Raw genomic sequence first — 16349 nt, 5'->3', positions numbered from 1 at the left:
TTAGGCAGTTGGACTTCAAAGCTTGAGTAATTACACCACTAAGATATGTTGCCTCTCAAACAGTGTTAAAACATTATTGTGGTTTTTTTTTTTTTTTTTTTTTTTGGTACACGGGCCTCTCACCGCTGTGGCCTCTCCCGTTGCGGAGCACAGGCTCCGGACGCGCAGGCTCAGCGGCCATGGCTCACGGGCCCAGCCACTCCGCGGCATGTGGGATCTTCCTGGACCGGGGCACGAACCCGTGTCCCCTGCATCGGCAGGCGGACTCTCAACCACTGTGCCACCAGGGAAGCCCTATTGTGGTTTTTTAAGTAAGGATTTACCAGCCAGATATGACCAAGAGTATATTGTAAAAGCAAAGACATGTTAATTTATCTATTTAGTTATTCAGTGTCAATAACTATAAAACATGATAATGAAATAGAAAAATTCTCTCCTAAAATGGGAATAAATGTATTAATCGGATTGACTATGCAAAGACCTCACTATCACTGAAAACAGGTAAGCTATACTTCTTCTGTGACACAAACTTGACTGTGAATAATATGCTAATGAAATAAAAATGTAATTAGAGATTTACTTGTAAGTCTCTGTTTTTTTTTTTATAAAGGACTGTTATTATTTCCAGTTTTTATTTTTTTTAAACCCACATTTGTTTATTTATTTATTTTTTGGCTATGTTGGTTCTTCACTTCTGTGCGAGGGCTTTCTCTAGTTGTGGCAAGCGGGGGGTCACTCTTCATCGCGGTGCGCGGGCCTCTCACTATCGAGGCCTCTCCTGTTGCTGGAGCACAGGCTCCAGATGCGCAGGCTCAGTAGCCGTGGCTCACGGGCCCAGTTGTTCCACTGCATGTGGGATCTTCCCAGACCAGGGCCCGAACCCGCGTCCCCTGCATTAGCAGGCAGATTCTCAACCACTGCGCCACCAGGGAAGCCCTAAGTCTCTGGTTTAAACTTTAGAAAGCCTTTTGTGGTTTGGATGGTCCAGTTTTCTCAGTAAGACTCCCGAGAAATGTGCACCAGTATTTTATCTTACCTTCGTTTTGCAGAATAGTGTACACAGGGGCTAGTGTGCTAGGTTGGCAGCTTTTCCAACCATCTTCAGTCTCCCATAATGTCTGTTGAAAGTCAGCCATAAATCTTATTGTTGTGGGATCCAGTGGTCTGGGTGGTTTTGGCTGAAGGCAGGAAAGTGGCTCCTTTCTCTGGGTGGATCTGGTGGAGTTCTGGCGACCTGGGGGTAGGCAGCCATCACTCTGGGGTTAATGTGGGAAGTCCCTCTGAATCCTCTTTGTCTGTGTTACACTAAATCCCCAGGCCAGTGAGAACAGTTTGGTTAACGGGTCACAGGTCATTACCCTCTTTTATGTAGAACCTTCAATAGCAATGCCTGTTAACTTACCCTTCTCTTTTTTCTTCCTTCCCCCCCCCCCATGTCTTTCTCACTGGGTCTCTCCCTGTCTGCAGCACAAACCCTGGATCCTCACAGCCTATGGGATGTGGGCCTGCTGGTGTGTGCTGGGGACCCAGGGCACAGCCATGGTTCTTATTCACACCACCATCTCCTTCTGTGTTGCCCAATTCCGGTCGCTGTTCCTGTCATGGCTCTGTTCTGTCTTCCTGCTCTCTACACTGAACCTTCAAGATGTGGAGGAAGTTAAGGTAAGAGTCTCCGTTTTACCATTGGGAAGGAGAAGGCCCCTTTGGCAATGCCTTTATCCAGGTAGATGCCTTTGTTTTCAGACATGAGTCAATTGAAGAACTGTGGTGGCGCTCCCTCTAGTGGCCACAGGGGGTTGATGCATGTGAACCCTGGTGTTGCATTCTGCAGTCTTTTGTATCTGACTATGTCTTAGTCCCTGGAGGTTGCCCAGCGCTGACCTTGTACCTTTTCTCCCAGTTTGGGCAGGCATGGATGGTGCCAGATGTCACAGGAACAAAGGGGAAAAAAAAGCAGTAATCCCCTATGCATTTAATAAAACAATCATCTGTAGAATGCTGCACGGTTTATAGGGAACTCTCACATTCCTTATCTCATCAGAAGTCCACCATAGTCCCTGAACAGATAAGGCAGGTATTTTCCTTGCACAGAACATCTTGGGAAGCTTTTGATATTCTTTCTTTAGTCATGTGGAACTGGGCTTCCCGTGGTGTCTTTATTTTTGTTCATTTGTTCACTTATTCGTTCACCTTTTCATTGATTTAAGTGATGGCACTTAGAATTGGTGAGCCCTGGATCTGCACAGTCATGGAAAAGAATGCGACGGGAAGGATGAGCCAGTGGTTTTCTAGTGTCTTCTATTCACTGTCTCTCCTGCTCTTGAAACTGGAGGCGGTGTTTAACCTCTGAGTCTTAATTTAGTCATTTGGAAAATGGAGGTAATAGCTGCTCTGCCTTCCTCATGGAGTTGTTCTAAGGATCCAACAAGATAATACGTGTTAAGCAATTTTGTGAAAATGGTAGCATTTTGAAAATTCAAGAATTCTTGCTGTTGTTAGGCTACCTTAATTTTTCTTCACTCTTACCAATGGACTGGGGCGAATACTTCAAGCACATGTCTCAAAACCTGGAGTTAAGGGAATAAGTAGGGTAGCGTCTCTCTCCTAACAAAGATACGTAACTTCCCAGAATGATTAAACTAGGCGATCACTTAAATAAGCGTGCTTAAAAATAGATTTGCGATAAAAATAAAAACAAATTCACACCTAACTTTTGGGGGACCTGGCAAACGTTCAAAGACGGTCTCCAGTTGTAATTATCCTTTATCTGGGGACTGTTAGCATCAGTTATGGGTGTTGGTGGTGAATAAGTATTCCATCTGTTATGTAAGCTGGTGGTGTGAAAAATATTGCTGAAGGGGAGAGAGTAAATGACCAGAAACTAGTTGCCCTAAAGTTCCATACTTTTTTGTTTGTTTGTTTGTTTGTTTTTGGTTTATTTTTTGAGGTACGCGGGCCTCTCACTGCTGCGGCCTCTCCCGTTGCGGAGCACAGGCTCCAGACGCGCAGGCTCAGCAGCCATGGCTCACGGGCCCAGCCGCTCTGCGGCATGTGGGATCTTCCCGGACCGGGGCACGAACCCGCGCCCCCTGCATCGGCAAGCGGACTCTCAACCACTGCGCCACCAGGGAAGCCCTAAAGTTCCATAGTTTAACACATGCAGTTTTCTTGATTTTTCTTGGTGGCTGCTGAAGTCCTGGACGTGGAATAGAAACTCTGTTTGGTACTTAGTTTTTCAGTGTAAAGCCTTAAAAGACCCTCATGGATCAAGTGAACAACTCTTTCCTTTGTCGCAATTTTATTTCTTGTATCTATTTCCATAACCTGTTTTCTCATGAAAAAAGCAATACATATGTATTATAGAAAATATGGAAAATATAGAAAAATATGAAGATTATAAAATGATCCATAATTGTATTCCCTCAATATTAAGATTTTACCACATTTGTTTTTAGTCTTTTGTTCTGTACCTAATTTTTTACGTGCTTGTTATTATTTCATGCTGTGTTGTAATTATACTTTTACATACCTATCTCTGGTATGAGAATTTAGGTACATTGAGGGCAGGGACTATTTCTTTTGACGATGTTTCTCTAAAGCTTATTTGGAAAATAGTCTTCAACTACATGTGGAGCCAAATTAATGATAGAAGAACAAAAGGAAAGATATGCTGAACACATAAATCCCACATGACATTTACAGACACACCCCATTTTATTGCACTTTGCGGATATTGCATTTTTTTTTTAACAAATTGAAGGTTTGTGGCAACCCTGCGTTGTCAGATGATCAACAGCAGTTTTTCTTTTTCTCAGCGATAATGTATTTTTAAATTAAGGTATGTTCTTTGTCTTTTTAGACATAATGCTGTTACACAGTTTAATAGACTACAGTATAGCGTAAACATAACTTTTATGTGCACTGGGAAAGCAAAAAAGTGTGTGACTCATTTTATTGCGGTGTTCGCTTTAATGTGGTGGTCTGGAACCGAACCTGCAGTACCCCGAGTTCTGCCTGTATAAGTCTCTCTTTGTCTTCAGAGTTGTTGAAGGAGCTGTTAGAGTACCCACTGGATGTAGCTGATCTCCATGCTGTCCGCTGGTGTATCTGACAGATGCATATCTGGGAAAACCTTCACTCTGTGTTGCATCAGGCTTAATGCGAAGCTTATGGCTGATGTTAGGGACACCCTCCTGCCCGTTGCTCATTAATTGCTTGTTTTGATGATCGATGATGTTTACCTGCTGTTCAGTGGTTCTCGACTCCCTGGATGGGACAGCTAGCTGCTCTGCCCATGGAAGAGATCTCCTTCCTGGGAGACTGGATGATGTCCCTCCTTGACACTCAAGGTTGTTGTCTCCCTGTGACTTTGCAGAGAGGGTGGTACCAGACGGAAAATGAGTACTACTTGCTGCAGTTCACACTGACCGTTCGCTGCCTGTACTACACCAGCTTCAGCCTGGAGCTCTGCTGGCAGCAGCCGCCGGCTGAGCGCACCTTCTGCTCCTTTCCCTGGGTGGTGGCCTATGTCTTCTACTACCCGGTCTTCCACAACGGGCCCATCCTCAGCTTCCCGGAGTTCATCGCACAGGTGAGAGCCTTTCGGGGATTGGATGGGTGTTTCTGCAGATGATGCTTCTGTCTTTATTGCTGTGGTCATCCGTGAGTCTTTTCATACAGGGGTGCCCACAAGTTTAGAACACACATTATTGTCATGATTTCTGATAATAAATGAAATACTTTGGGGAAATAAGCCTTCAAAATAAAGGTCAGCATATCTCTTGTGCCTGTTGGTTGTAGGAGCTCCCACCCGGATTCTCTGTAGACTGTGGCAGCCAGAAATAATAACTGGGCACAGCCAGGAGCTTGGGGGTAGGCATCCCCTGCAGGAAAGAAAACTGGCTTCTCATGGTATTACTTGGAAAATGGGAGGAGGAACTGGCTAAGCTCTTGGTTGGCAAATAATAGGTGCCCTTTTGTTTTCACAAACTGCTTATGAAATAGCTCATCCGTGGCCTGGGAATTGTTCAGGGCGATCTGGATGGGATAACAGAGTGGAGTTGAAGAGGGTTTGAGAGCAATGGTGTGCTTTCGGGTCTGGGTGCCTGTCTCTGCCCAGGATCTCGCCTGCCTACTTCTGGACAGCAGCCTTGTCTGGACAGCAGCCTTGTCTGAAGCCCATGGGAACCCACCTTCGTCATTGCCACCTCACTTTTCCTCCTAGTTGGGATTTTTTTCCTCATTCCACAGCTAGCCTCGTGGAACACGTGTACTAAGTTAATTCACCTAAAGTGTGAGTAATCAATTGATGTTCCCTAAAAACAGTGTTTCTCAAAGGACATTCCTGCCTCCCTCCCCCCAACAAAACAATCTCCATGGAGGTGAGAACAATAACACGTATGCACACACAGTGCACACATGTGCAAGCACACACATGTACACGTGTGCACACACACTGGGGCCTGGACACGTAGTTTGAAGAGCAGGGCCAGCAGCAGTGTTTGACATTTTCGGAGGGCAACCTGAAAGGTGCCCCCTGCACAAACAGGAGGGTTCTTAGAAATCCCTTATTTTGTCTTAAAAATTTCACTGAGTTACACATTGTACTCAGAAGTATATTTCTTCATTATAACAATAACTTAATGTTTAAACATTGCCAGTTAAATCATTGAATGTTTTCCCCTCTGCAAATCTTTAAGTGAAATTGATATTGTGGGCAGATGTATGTTTAGTACGTGGTTTCTCATACCTCAGTTTGGGTTACCTAGGATCATTCTTTTGCCATGAAGGAATTTAAAATCTGTGTTTGAAAATCATGGTTAAAATTGTTGTGTAAAAGAAAGAGGTGGTTTAGTGATGACAGCTGATCTTCTAACTCAGTGATTCTCAAAGTGTGGTCCCTGGACCAGCAGCTACAGTATCACCTGGGAAGTTGTCAGAAATGCACATTCTCAGGCCCCGCCCCAGACCTAATGAATCAGGAACCCGGGAGCGGGGCCCAGCAGCGTGGTCCTGATGCTGTTAGAGGTAGAGAACCACTATCCGAAGTTCTTAGAAGAGCAGGGGGTGGGGTGAGGGTGGGGTAGACCCAGGGTAAGGTGGGTTCAGGTCCTCCGAATTTTGTCTCCTTTACAGCCTCCTTGCCACTGTAAGTTTTTAATTCTAACGTTGCAGTCAATAACTTTTGGACTAAACATCCACAAGCATACCCCCACCCCTCCCTTGAAGATAGATAATTCTCAGAGAAACAGACTAAACCCATTAAGAGGAAACAAATTGGGACTTCCCTGGTGGCGCAGTGGTTAAGAATCTGCCTGCCAGTGCAGGGGACACGGGTTCGAACCCTCGTCCAGGAAGATCCCACATGCCGTGGAGCAACTAAGCCCGTGCGCCACGACTACTGAGCCTGCGCTCTAGAGCCCGCGAGCCACAACTACTGAGCCTGTGCACCACAACTACTGAAGCCCGTACGCCTAGCGCCTGTGCTCCGCAACAAGAGAAGCCACCGCAATGAGAAGCCCGTGCACCTCAAAGAAGAGTAGGCCCCGCTCGCCGCAACTAGAGGAAGCCAGCGCACAGCAACCAAGACCCAATGCAGCCAAAAATAAAATAAATAAATTTATATATATAAAGAAAGAGGAAACAAATTATTTTCCTAACTGCCTCTTATCCATTAAGGAGCTTAGCCCTATGGGATCTGTGCTTTGTTGTTAGGCAAATCATCATTCTTCTTAGTTCTCGTCTGTCTCCTCCTTTCTGATTGTACCCTGTAGGGTCTTGAGGGAATATGAGAGGCGGGTCTCAGGGTCCTGAATATGTTACACAGAGGCGAGCTTTGAGATTATCGCTCACCTAAATCCTTAGCCAAAGGCTCTTGTTCTTGAGTTTCAGCCTGGGGAAATGAAGGGGTTTCTCCCTGTAGGGAGTCAGGTCTGGAGACTCCAGGTAGCATCTATGTCCCCTCTCTCTGTTTTTTTTTTACCCCTTTCAAAGTGGTAGCGATTGCCAAAAGCAGGGAACTCAAAAAGGCAAGTTGAAACCTTTCTCTATGGTCTGAGAAGATTCATAGAAAAGTCAGTCTAGAAAATGCAAAATGTTTAGTAAGCTACAGGGCAATAAAAACAAGCCAGATGGTTTCTGCAGTTGCTGGGGGTGTCTATGGGGCACTTACCTCCTGTGAGAAAAATGGGTCTAAAAGGAGAGCAGTTAAACTAGGGAGCTAATCTAGTAGTGAAAGGACTCCTTCAGAGAAGCCGGGAGGGGGCAGAAGAAAGCCAACTGGAGGAGCTTGTAAGTAAGGTTTGCTCTGAACGAGTGCTTGTGTGAATGAATAAATGTTAATAGGAAATGGTAGTATTGAAATTTTGGCTCTTAGCTTCTCAGGTCAACGCTCACAAGCTCTAAAGAGCAGAGAGAGACTTGCCACCAGGGGGCAGCACAGCCTTACCGTGGAGACGAACCCAGCTGGGCGAACCACGGTCCATAAATTTACAGTACTAGGTCCACCCTGGGAGAATGTTCTCTTTCACCCAGTTTTGTTTTTGTTTTTGTTTTTGTTTTAGTGTGTAAATTTACATATCCAAGATGAGGCAAGTATAGAAGAGGTGCCTCTGTAATGTATGGCATGTGAAATTTGTACACATCAATCATGAACAGGGGAAAATGTGCCTGTCAACAGGCCTCAGTGCCTTAACTTGAAGGCCATCTCTGATGGCATTTGGAGTTTCAGGAATATGGGCCCCGTTTATTTTTCTCCCAGGGTTCTATGGAACTCAGATACGGAGCCGGGGGTGAGGTCGGGCGACAGGGTCGGGGAGGTCTAGGGAAAGGCAGGAAATGCTGTTTATTTGCTGAGCTGGGAGCCTGGGGCCACCACATCTTAACTCTGAGCAGGTTGAATCATGCAGTGAGGGAGGAGCTGATATGGGGGGGACGGTGAGCCTGGGTGTGGGAGGACCAGGGGGCTTTTCCTTGCTGAGGGCTGTGCTCCTGCCCCGAGGGGAAGAGCCAGTGCTCAAATAGGGAACTAGGTTGGTGGTTAAGAGCAAAGACTCTTGCGCCCAATCCTATTGTTACAGGGTTTGAATCCCTGCTCTGCTTTGGCTTGAGAGCTTTTGCTGAGTTACTCACCTTATTTGTGACTCAGTTTCCTTATCAATGAAATGGGAAAAGCAATAATACCTCCCTCATAGGGTTGTCCTAAGGATTAAATGATTTTGTATAGATAGTGGGGCTCGACATGTAACATGATGAGGTGTTAACTCTTACTATTGTTGTTATTGTTATCCAAAAGCGGGGGCACTTCTGGGGTAAGTTGTTGGAGGAGGGCATTGAAAGGATGTGACCACTGATTGACCTGCAGTCTGGACCTGGGCAGTTGGAGGCTCCTCACCCCTCCCCTGCCCTTGGAATGTACGTTCTGCCTGCCATTCCCATACTAGGAGCCATTTCAGGGACATAGCCTTGACCTTGAAAGAGGAAGGTGTTGTTGAGACCGTCTGAACTGACGACGTGACTAAACCCAGGTAAGGCCTCTATTTAAACTTTAGAATTCTGGCAGTGGATGCAGAGATCCACTTGCCTTTCAGCGCCCAAGGCAAGGCTCGTCTGTAAGCTCCCTTGCTTATTAAACCTGCCACCTGCCAATCCGGAATGACCTGGCTGTGTTTCTTTGGTCGCTCCTTGCCCTCTGTGTACAAGGGGCCAGATTTCACCCAGGGAAGCTCCCGAGGGTGAGAACTAACATAAGTTTATGCCAGAACTGAGGCCCTGGGTGTCCAGGCTGATAGGTGAGGGCAGCAGCAGGGGCCATTCTGGGCAGGATTCTGGACAGGGACCATCCTTGATCTCAGAGGAGGCCAGCGGAAGACAGATGCAGGCAGTGGCTGCAGGTGCAGGGGCGGGCCCAGCCCCTGAAGGACCAGGCCTGGCAGTCAGTGTTCCAGACAAACCACTCAGGGTATGGGATGGGCTCTGGTTCTAGGGTGCATCTGGAATGGTGCTAACTGTGAGAAGTAACCCTAACCGAGCACTTACTCCTAACCAGGCTTTCCATGTTCTGATGCCTTTCATCCTGGCAACAACCCCAGGAGAGAGGCACTGTTGTTACTCCCACTTCACAGACGGTAACACAGAGGCAAGGACAGGCTAATGCAATGCGCGTTGGGGTGGGAGGGACAAAGACCAGACAGAGCCTTGTTGCCAGCTTGGTGAGCCTCACAGGAGTTAGAGGGAGGAAGCAGTGTGATCTGGTGGACGTGCGGGTCTGGAGGCTCAAGCTGGCCAGACCAGGTCCCAGTCCTGTGGCAGCTACACTGACCGCAGGCCCCATTTGCTGTTCTGCCAGAGACCACTCGGTACTACTGGCCTTGGTCTGGATGCTGGGGAGGGGCAGTGAGGGTCTGATTAGGGAATGATTTCCTGGAAGTAGGGGGTACGGTCTATGACCCTGGGCTGCAGAGAAGCTCCCGTGTTACAAAGGAACAAGACTCGGGCTACAGTGCCTTTGACCCAAGCGTGGAGGTTGGAGCAGAGGTAACTCAGTTGAACAGTTGCCTCTGGGGAAGGCTTCTGTTTGGTGCTCTCCAACATGGGTATTATTCGTATGTGAAAGAAAAGAACCTTTCATCTTTGAGAACTGTCATCTTTAATCACTAGAATATCTTTGAAGGGCTTCGATATTCCTTTTTATGCAATTTGCATGAAATGAGGTTTTAAAATATAACGTGTTTTAAAATGCACTTTGCAGATGAGTTAATGTGTATGTTTTAGTGGAGCCTTAACTAAAAATTCCCATTGATGGCAGTTTCCAGCGGTCTTAAGATGGGCACTCCCCTCAGTTTGAAATATCTCAAGTGAAACGCTTTGCATGCAGAGGTTGAATAGTGAGCCACCCTGCTCATTAGGTGAGCTGTGTATGGTGTGTCTTTTCCTCCTGCTGAATTGACAGGGGACAAATATAAATGGACTGTAATAACGGTGCAACTCTGAAGAAAGACTAATAACCATGTTTTTAAGTAAAAGCGAATAGAATGAAAAATTGGATTGTTTTCCTTCTGCTGTGTTTACTTGTGCACTTAAGGAATAGATGTTTCTCTTACTTTGAATGGGGAGGCATCCAGCAACAAAAAGGGAGCATTGCAGAGAAAAGTCCAGCCCTTCTGGTCCAGTGGTGACACATAAGTATGCCTTTTTAAACCTGGAGAGCAAGTTTGGCCCTGGGGAAAGTAGGGAAGTCATTATTGGGAGGCCAGTCAGTCACAAAACGCACCTCATGTTTCTTCTTAATTACAGATACTCGCGTCATTTTAGACCGTGCATTGTTTGGGGAAGGAAAGGAGGGCCTCTGGACTGACCTTGAAATGTGGTCGCCTGGAGGTGGAGGTGATTGGACAGACTTATTTTCCTGATTGCCTGGCGTGGCTGTTTGTTCTGACCTCACAGTGGCTTCTCTCCTGTCTAGATGCTTCTCCTCTCCCTGGGATGGGGCTGCACACCCAGTGATGCTCCAAGGCCTCGGGTGCAGTTCTGGTCTTCAGGGGACCTGAGCTTGGGGTTAGGCAACTGCTCAGGGGCCTGCAGGCCATGTGCATAATTGCTTATTTGGGAACACTGGAGACAGTTGTGCAAAGATTGTCTTTTGTCAACAAGGCTTTTGAGGTCGTTATCACATTCATTCAGGGAATCTGCTTTCCGCCAAGAGTCTGGCACCAAGAAAGGCCCCTTCTGTTGGTCTGGAATGGTTTTAGGTGTCTCTTCATGTCTTAGCTTCCCCAGTTGCCTTGGTGTGAACTGTCCTAGCCTCCATAGACTAATGGACACTGTATTCGTAATTGTTTCTTCGTTTGCTGATGGTCATTTGGTCAAAATGAGTTTGCTTTAGAGAGTTGAAAAAGGGTTGAGAATGAACAAAGGGCAACTCAGCATGTAACTAAGAAAGTCTCCAAGTGAGGTGGGAAGGTAAGGAGAAATAAAGATGGGTAGCACAAAAGAGAGAGAGGCTTACTTGCTCATAGAGAGGATGCTGGGCTCCCCTGGGGAGGTCCTGAGACTCGGCATTTTTTACAAGAAGGCTGCAGAAACAGAGGGCTTGCCTCTTTAACAGAGAGGACCAAAGTCTTCACAATATCGTAAAGTTACTTTTTGCCCTGATTACAAAATAATAATTGTTAAAAAATAACTTAAGAATCTTACCATCCAAAGGTTACCATCACTGCTGTCATTTTGGTGTCTGTGTCTCCAGCCTTTCTTTATTTATGCACGTTTATATCAAAAAATAGTTTTCATGGCTATGTAAGATTGAGGCGCACTCATGCATTTAACCAAGCCCCAAGCCCATACTGTTGGAAGTTTGGGTTATTTCCTTTTTCTTCTCAATTATATAATGCAGACACAACGGATTGGGCAGGTAGGGGGTCTCTCACTGAGGATTTCGCCATCCACTGGCTTGTCGATGCTCCTCTCCAGACTTTGTAGCATGTAGCACGCGCGCTTGACGTAAGGATTCATATGAAAACCACCCTCAGTTATGCCTAGAGAGGGAAAGGGGTCTGCATTGGGTTGCTGTGCTGCGGCTATAATTGCAGTGAGCTGTGATCCCTGCAAGACTGCAAATCCCCCTGTGCCCCACCTTCCTTCCTGGATAACCTTCCCAGCTAGCGCTTCCCCTGTCAAACTTGGCTGGGTGGATCCTTCAAGGCAGTTACTTTTGTTTCCTAATAAATATCTTTCTGAGGTGAACTGAAGAAAATGAAAGGAAATTCCTGTTAATTTGATCAACTTACATTAAAAAATTTAAAACAACAGCTTTCCTGGGCGTAGCTAACCAAGCAGATGGCAAAAGGGGGAAAGCCATTTATGCAGCTTATCGCAGTTTCACTGCGCCAGCCAGAATTTCTTGGTCTTGTTTCTTGCTGTAAGAGGACCGTTTGAGACCGTGGTAGAATAGATGCTCAAGAATGGAATAGAAATTAACTCCTTGGAGTGTAGATAGCCCATCACCTCTAAGGGCAGTGCCTGCCACCCCTCCTGGCTGCCATGGGACCCACTGCGCCTTGATGGTCAGAGGAGAGGAGAAGTTAAAGAAGCATGTCAGGATCACCTTCCCCTAGGGATGGGCCTCTCTTGTTCATGTAGTGTCTGGAGCCCTAATTGTCAAGCCCTTGCTGAACCAAGTCCATATCCTCTGCCAGCTAATGTGTGCAGATACAACTTCATAATTAAGGCAGTCACTTCACCTCTGCATTTCCAGGCAGCCTTCAGTCTAATAAAATCGTGTCAGTGTAAGATCTGGAAAACTTATATGTGCTCTCTTGTTTTTCTGTGTTTGTCTAGGATACATCAGGAACTGCCCTCCATCCTGGGTTTTGGCAGGGCTGCTGCTGGGGTGAAGGGATGCGGAACCCCTTCTTGGTTCTCGGCACTGGGCTAGCTTATGGCCTCCACCCTATTCTTGCTCTTGGACAGAGTTTTCTAGCTTGGACATGACTTAAAAAATTTTTTTTAAATTGAAATATAGTTGATTTACAATGTTCTGTTAGTTTCAGTTGTACAGCAAAGTGATTCAGTTATCTATCTATTCTTTTTTAGGTTCTTTTCCATTATAGGTTATTATAAGATATTGAACATCTTGTAATATATTACTGTGCTCTACAGTAGGTCCTTGTTGGTTATCTATTTTATATATAGTAGTGTGTATCTGTTAATCCCAAATTCCCAGTTTATCCCTACCCCCTTTTCCCTTTGGTCACCATAAGTTTGCTTTCTATGTCTGTGGGTCTATTTCTGTTTTGTAAATAAGTTCATTTGTCTCATAATTTTTAGATTCCACATATATGTGATATCATATGGTATTTGTCAGACATGGTTTTTTTTACCCGAGAATGCCGAGTGTTCCCGAGGCAAACTAAACCGGCCCTCCCTTAGAAGATGTAGCGAAAACGAAAATTTATAAAAACGTTGTCTAGGGGACTCTGAAAGGTTTTAGAAATGGAGGTGGGGCTTTCCTGGTGGCGCAGTGGTTGAGAATCTGCTTGCTAATGCAGGGGACACAAGGTTTGAGCCCTGGTCTGGGAGGATCCCACATGCTGCGGAGCAACTAGGCCCATGAGCCACAGCTACTGAGCCCGCGCGTCTGGAGCCTGTGCTCCGCAACAAGAGAGGCCGTGATAGTGAGAGGCCCGTGCACTGTGATGAAGAGTGGCCCCTGCTCGTGACAACTAGAGAAAGCCCTTGCACAGAAACGAAGACCCAACACAGCAAAAATAAATAAATTAATTAATAAACTCCTACCCCCAACATCTTCTTTAAAAAAAAAAAAAAATGGAGGTGCCATCTAATGACTTCTTCTGTTTCTACTTTAGATGCAGCAGCAGGAGCAGGGCTCGCCCAAGGCCAGCCTTTCCATCCTTCTCCGGGGGCTGGGCCGCCTCCTCTCCTGTTGGTGGCTGGCAGAGCTGATGATTCATCTTATGTACATGCACGCCATCTACAGCAGCACCTCCCTCCTGAGGGCCGTCTCATGTTGGACCTTAGGTAATGGTGGAAATCACTGGCGGTAGAACAAGCATCGAGAGAGGTAGCTTCATGGCGAAGCTGGACCGGGTGCAGACAGGGGTGTAGTTGCCTTGAGCAAACCCTCCTTTTTTTCACCTTGTTCCTCTTGTGGCCGAGGTGACGCATGTGTGAGGTGGCTGACAGAGGTGAGGGTCAGGCTTGGTGGTCTTGGAACCAAGGATGGTAGCAATCCGTCTTCCTAATGGAATCCTGCTAAGTTCAGCTGGTCCGCATCTTCCTGGTATGGCCAGCATTGCACTTGACAGGAGAAGGCCTTGTAGCCCCTGCTAAGAGGTAATGCTTTAAGACTGAGTTCTGCAGTAATCCTTGTTGTTTTCCTGTATGATATAAAGCAAAGAGCATGAGCTTTAGAGTCAGACAGATATAGTTTTTTTTTTTTATTGAAGTGTAGTTGATTTACAATGTTGTGTTAGTTTCCGGTGTACAGCAAGTGATTCAGTTATACATACATATATGTGTATATATATATATACACACACACGTGCATATGTGTGTGTGTGTATATATATATGTATATACGTATATATATATATTCTTTTTCAGATTCTCTTCCCTTATAGGTTATTACAAAATATTGAGTATAGTTCCGTGTGCTATACTTGTTGGTCCTTGTTGGTTATCTGTTTTATATATAGTAGTGTGTATCTGTTAATCCCAAACTCCTAATTTATCCCTCCCTCTGCCCCCCACTTTCCCCTTTGGTAACCATAAGTTAGTTTTCTATGTCTGTGGGTCTATTTCTGTCTTGTAAATAAGTTCATTCGTATCATTTTTTTTTTTTTGCTGTACGCGGGCTTCTCACTGCTGTGGCCTCTCCCGTGGCGGAGCACAGGCTCTGGATGCGCAGGCTCAGCGGCCATGGCCCACGGGCCCAGCCGCTCTGCGGCATGCGGGATCCTCCCAGACCGGGGCACGAACCCATGTCCCCTGCATCGGCAGGCGGGCTCCCAACCACTGCGCCACCAGGGAAGCCCCATATCATTTTTTTAGATTCCACATATAAGTGATAGCATATGATATTTGTCTTTCTCTGTTTGGCTTACTTCACGTAGTATGATAACATCTAGGTCCATCCATGTTGGTGCGAATGGCATTATTTCATTCTTTTTTATGGCTGAGTAATATTCCGTTGTATATATGTACTACATCTTCTTTATCCATTCACAGCCAGACATAGGCTTGAACCTCGGCTCCACCAGTCGCTAGTGGGCAGTCTTTGGCAGCTTGCTAGAACTGTCTGCATGTTCACCTGTCAAATGAGCAGACTCAACCTTTGCAGGTTGTTTGGAGGATTAAGTGAAACCATGAAGGTGAAGGGCTTACCTCGTAAAATGACTGATAGATAGAATTAATGGTGTGTTCTTATGTAGGCCTCTTGGTTGGCCCCTTTTCCTTGTCTACCCATTTCTTTCTGTCTGCAGGTAGGTGGGCTGGAGGTCTTATTTCCTTAGCAGGACACAGTCTCCAGTATAAGACTTTTCTGTGGAGATGCTATCGTTCTGTATTGCTCTGGCCGAAACAGCAGAGAACATGCTCCTTTCTGAACAAAATCTTTTCATTTCTTTGCACTCCTTTCAAGAACTGAAATTCAGCCCCGTGCTCTGACCTCCAGCCTGTGGCTCCAATGGGAAATGTGTGATCTTCCGGCCAGATTAAGCTGCTCTCTGCCGAGGGCAAGAGTAATAGCCTGACTTCTTATCTGTTTGGTGATTTATAGATTTTTTTTTAAAAAAATCTTGATTGCCCTTGTTATCACACATGCTTAATCGGAATGTTTTCAAGGAAGATGCCTTTTAGGATTGGAAAAATGCTGAGTTGTTTTAGTGACAGTCTGTTCTTCCCAGACAAAATCTTTTTTCGTAGTTGGGGGTAACTAATAATCTAAGGCTTTCATGATACACTTAGGCAAACAAAATAGGGTTAAGTGATGGCTTATGCTAAATCAGATCCCAGTTGTACTACATCCAAATTAAGAGATTGTATCCTTTTGGGTGATTTTAACTATGAAAATTGGAAAGCAAAACTGAAAATGGGGTTTAAACAAATAGGAAAAGTTATCTTAGACAGCTATTACTCCTAAGGTCAGCACTAAGGGTGGTAGATCCAGTGACAAAGAAAAGTCATTAGGCGTCCATTTGGGTAACAACCACTCAGCTTAAGAACTAACCAGAATCCTACAAGCCCTTTGTTTGCACCCATAATAACCCAATCACCTCCTTTCACTCCCTCCACAAAGATAACCTGACTTTTGGGTTTATCATTCCCTTTTTATAAAATCTTTTTTTTTTAAATAGACTTTATTTTTAGAGCGATTTTGGTTTTATAGCAAAACTGAGAGCAGAGTACAGAGATTTCCCATATATCCCCTGCCCCACACGTGCACAGCCTCCGCCAGTATCAGTGTTCCCACCAGTGTGGTACATTTGTTACAGTTGATAAACCTACAATGACACGTCATTATCACCCGAAGTCCATCTTTATATTAGGATTTACTCGTGTTGTATAGTCTGTGGGTTTTGACAGATGTGTAATGACGTGTATCCACTCCTATAATATGAGACAGAGTAGTTTCACAGCCCTAAAGATTCTCTGTGCTCTATTCATCCCTCTCTCCCCTTTAATCCCTGGCAACCACTGATCTTCTTACCATCTCCATAGTTTTACATTTTCCAGAATGTTGTTGTACAGTTGGAATCATACGGTATGTAGTTTTTTCAGATTGGCATCTTTCACATGGTGATATGCATCTGAGGTTCCTCCATGTCTTTTTACGG

At 45.5% G+C, this 16349-nt stretch overlaps 1 protein-coding gene across 2 annotated transcripts in view; it reads left to right on the top strand.

Moving 5' to 3' along the window:
- The window catches only part of HHAT (hedgehog acyltransferase), a 364249-nt gene that overhangs the window by 77966 nt on the left and 269934 nt on the right, over nt 1-16349 (top strand). For both annotated transcript variants that reach the window (XM_082612886.1, XM_082612885.1), the window contains exons 5-7: nt 1468-1662; nt 4376-4591; nt 13362-13533. In XM_082612886.1, coding sequence (XP_082469012.1) covers nt 1468-1662; nt 4376-4591; nt 13362-13533 — 583 coding nt within the window. The remainder of the gene's footprint in view (nt 1-1467; nt 1663-4375; nt 4592-13361; nt 13534-16349) is intronic.

Source organism: Mesoplodon mirus (assembly GCF_964341445.2).
Source record: "Mesoplodon mirus genome assembly, chromosome: 3".
Classification (NCBI taxonomy): Eukaryota; Metazoa; Chordata; class Mammalia; order Artiodactyla; family Ziphiidae; genus Mesoplodon; species Mesoplodon mirus.
Note: the sequence above shows the minus strand (reverse complement) of the source record. Positions and strands in the feature narration are given on the sequence as shown.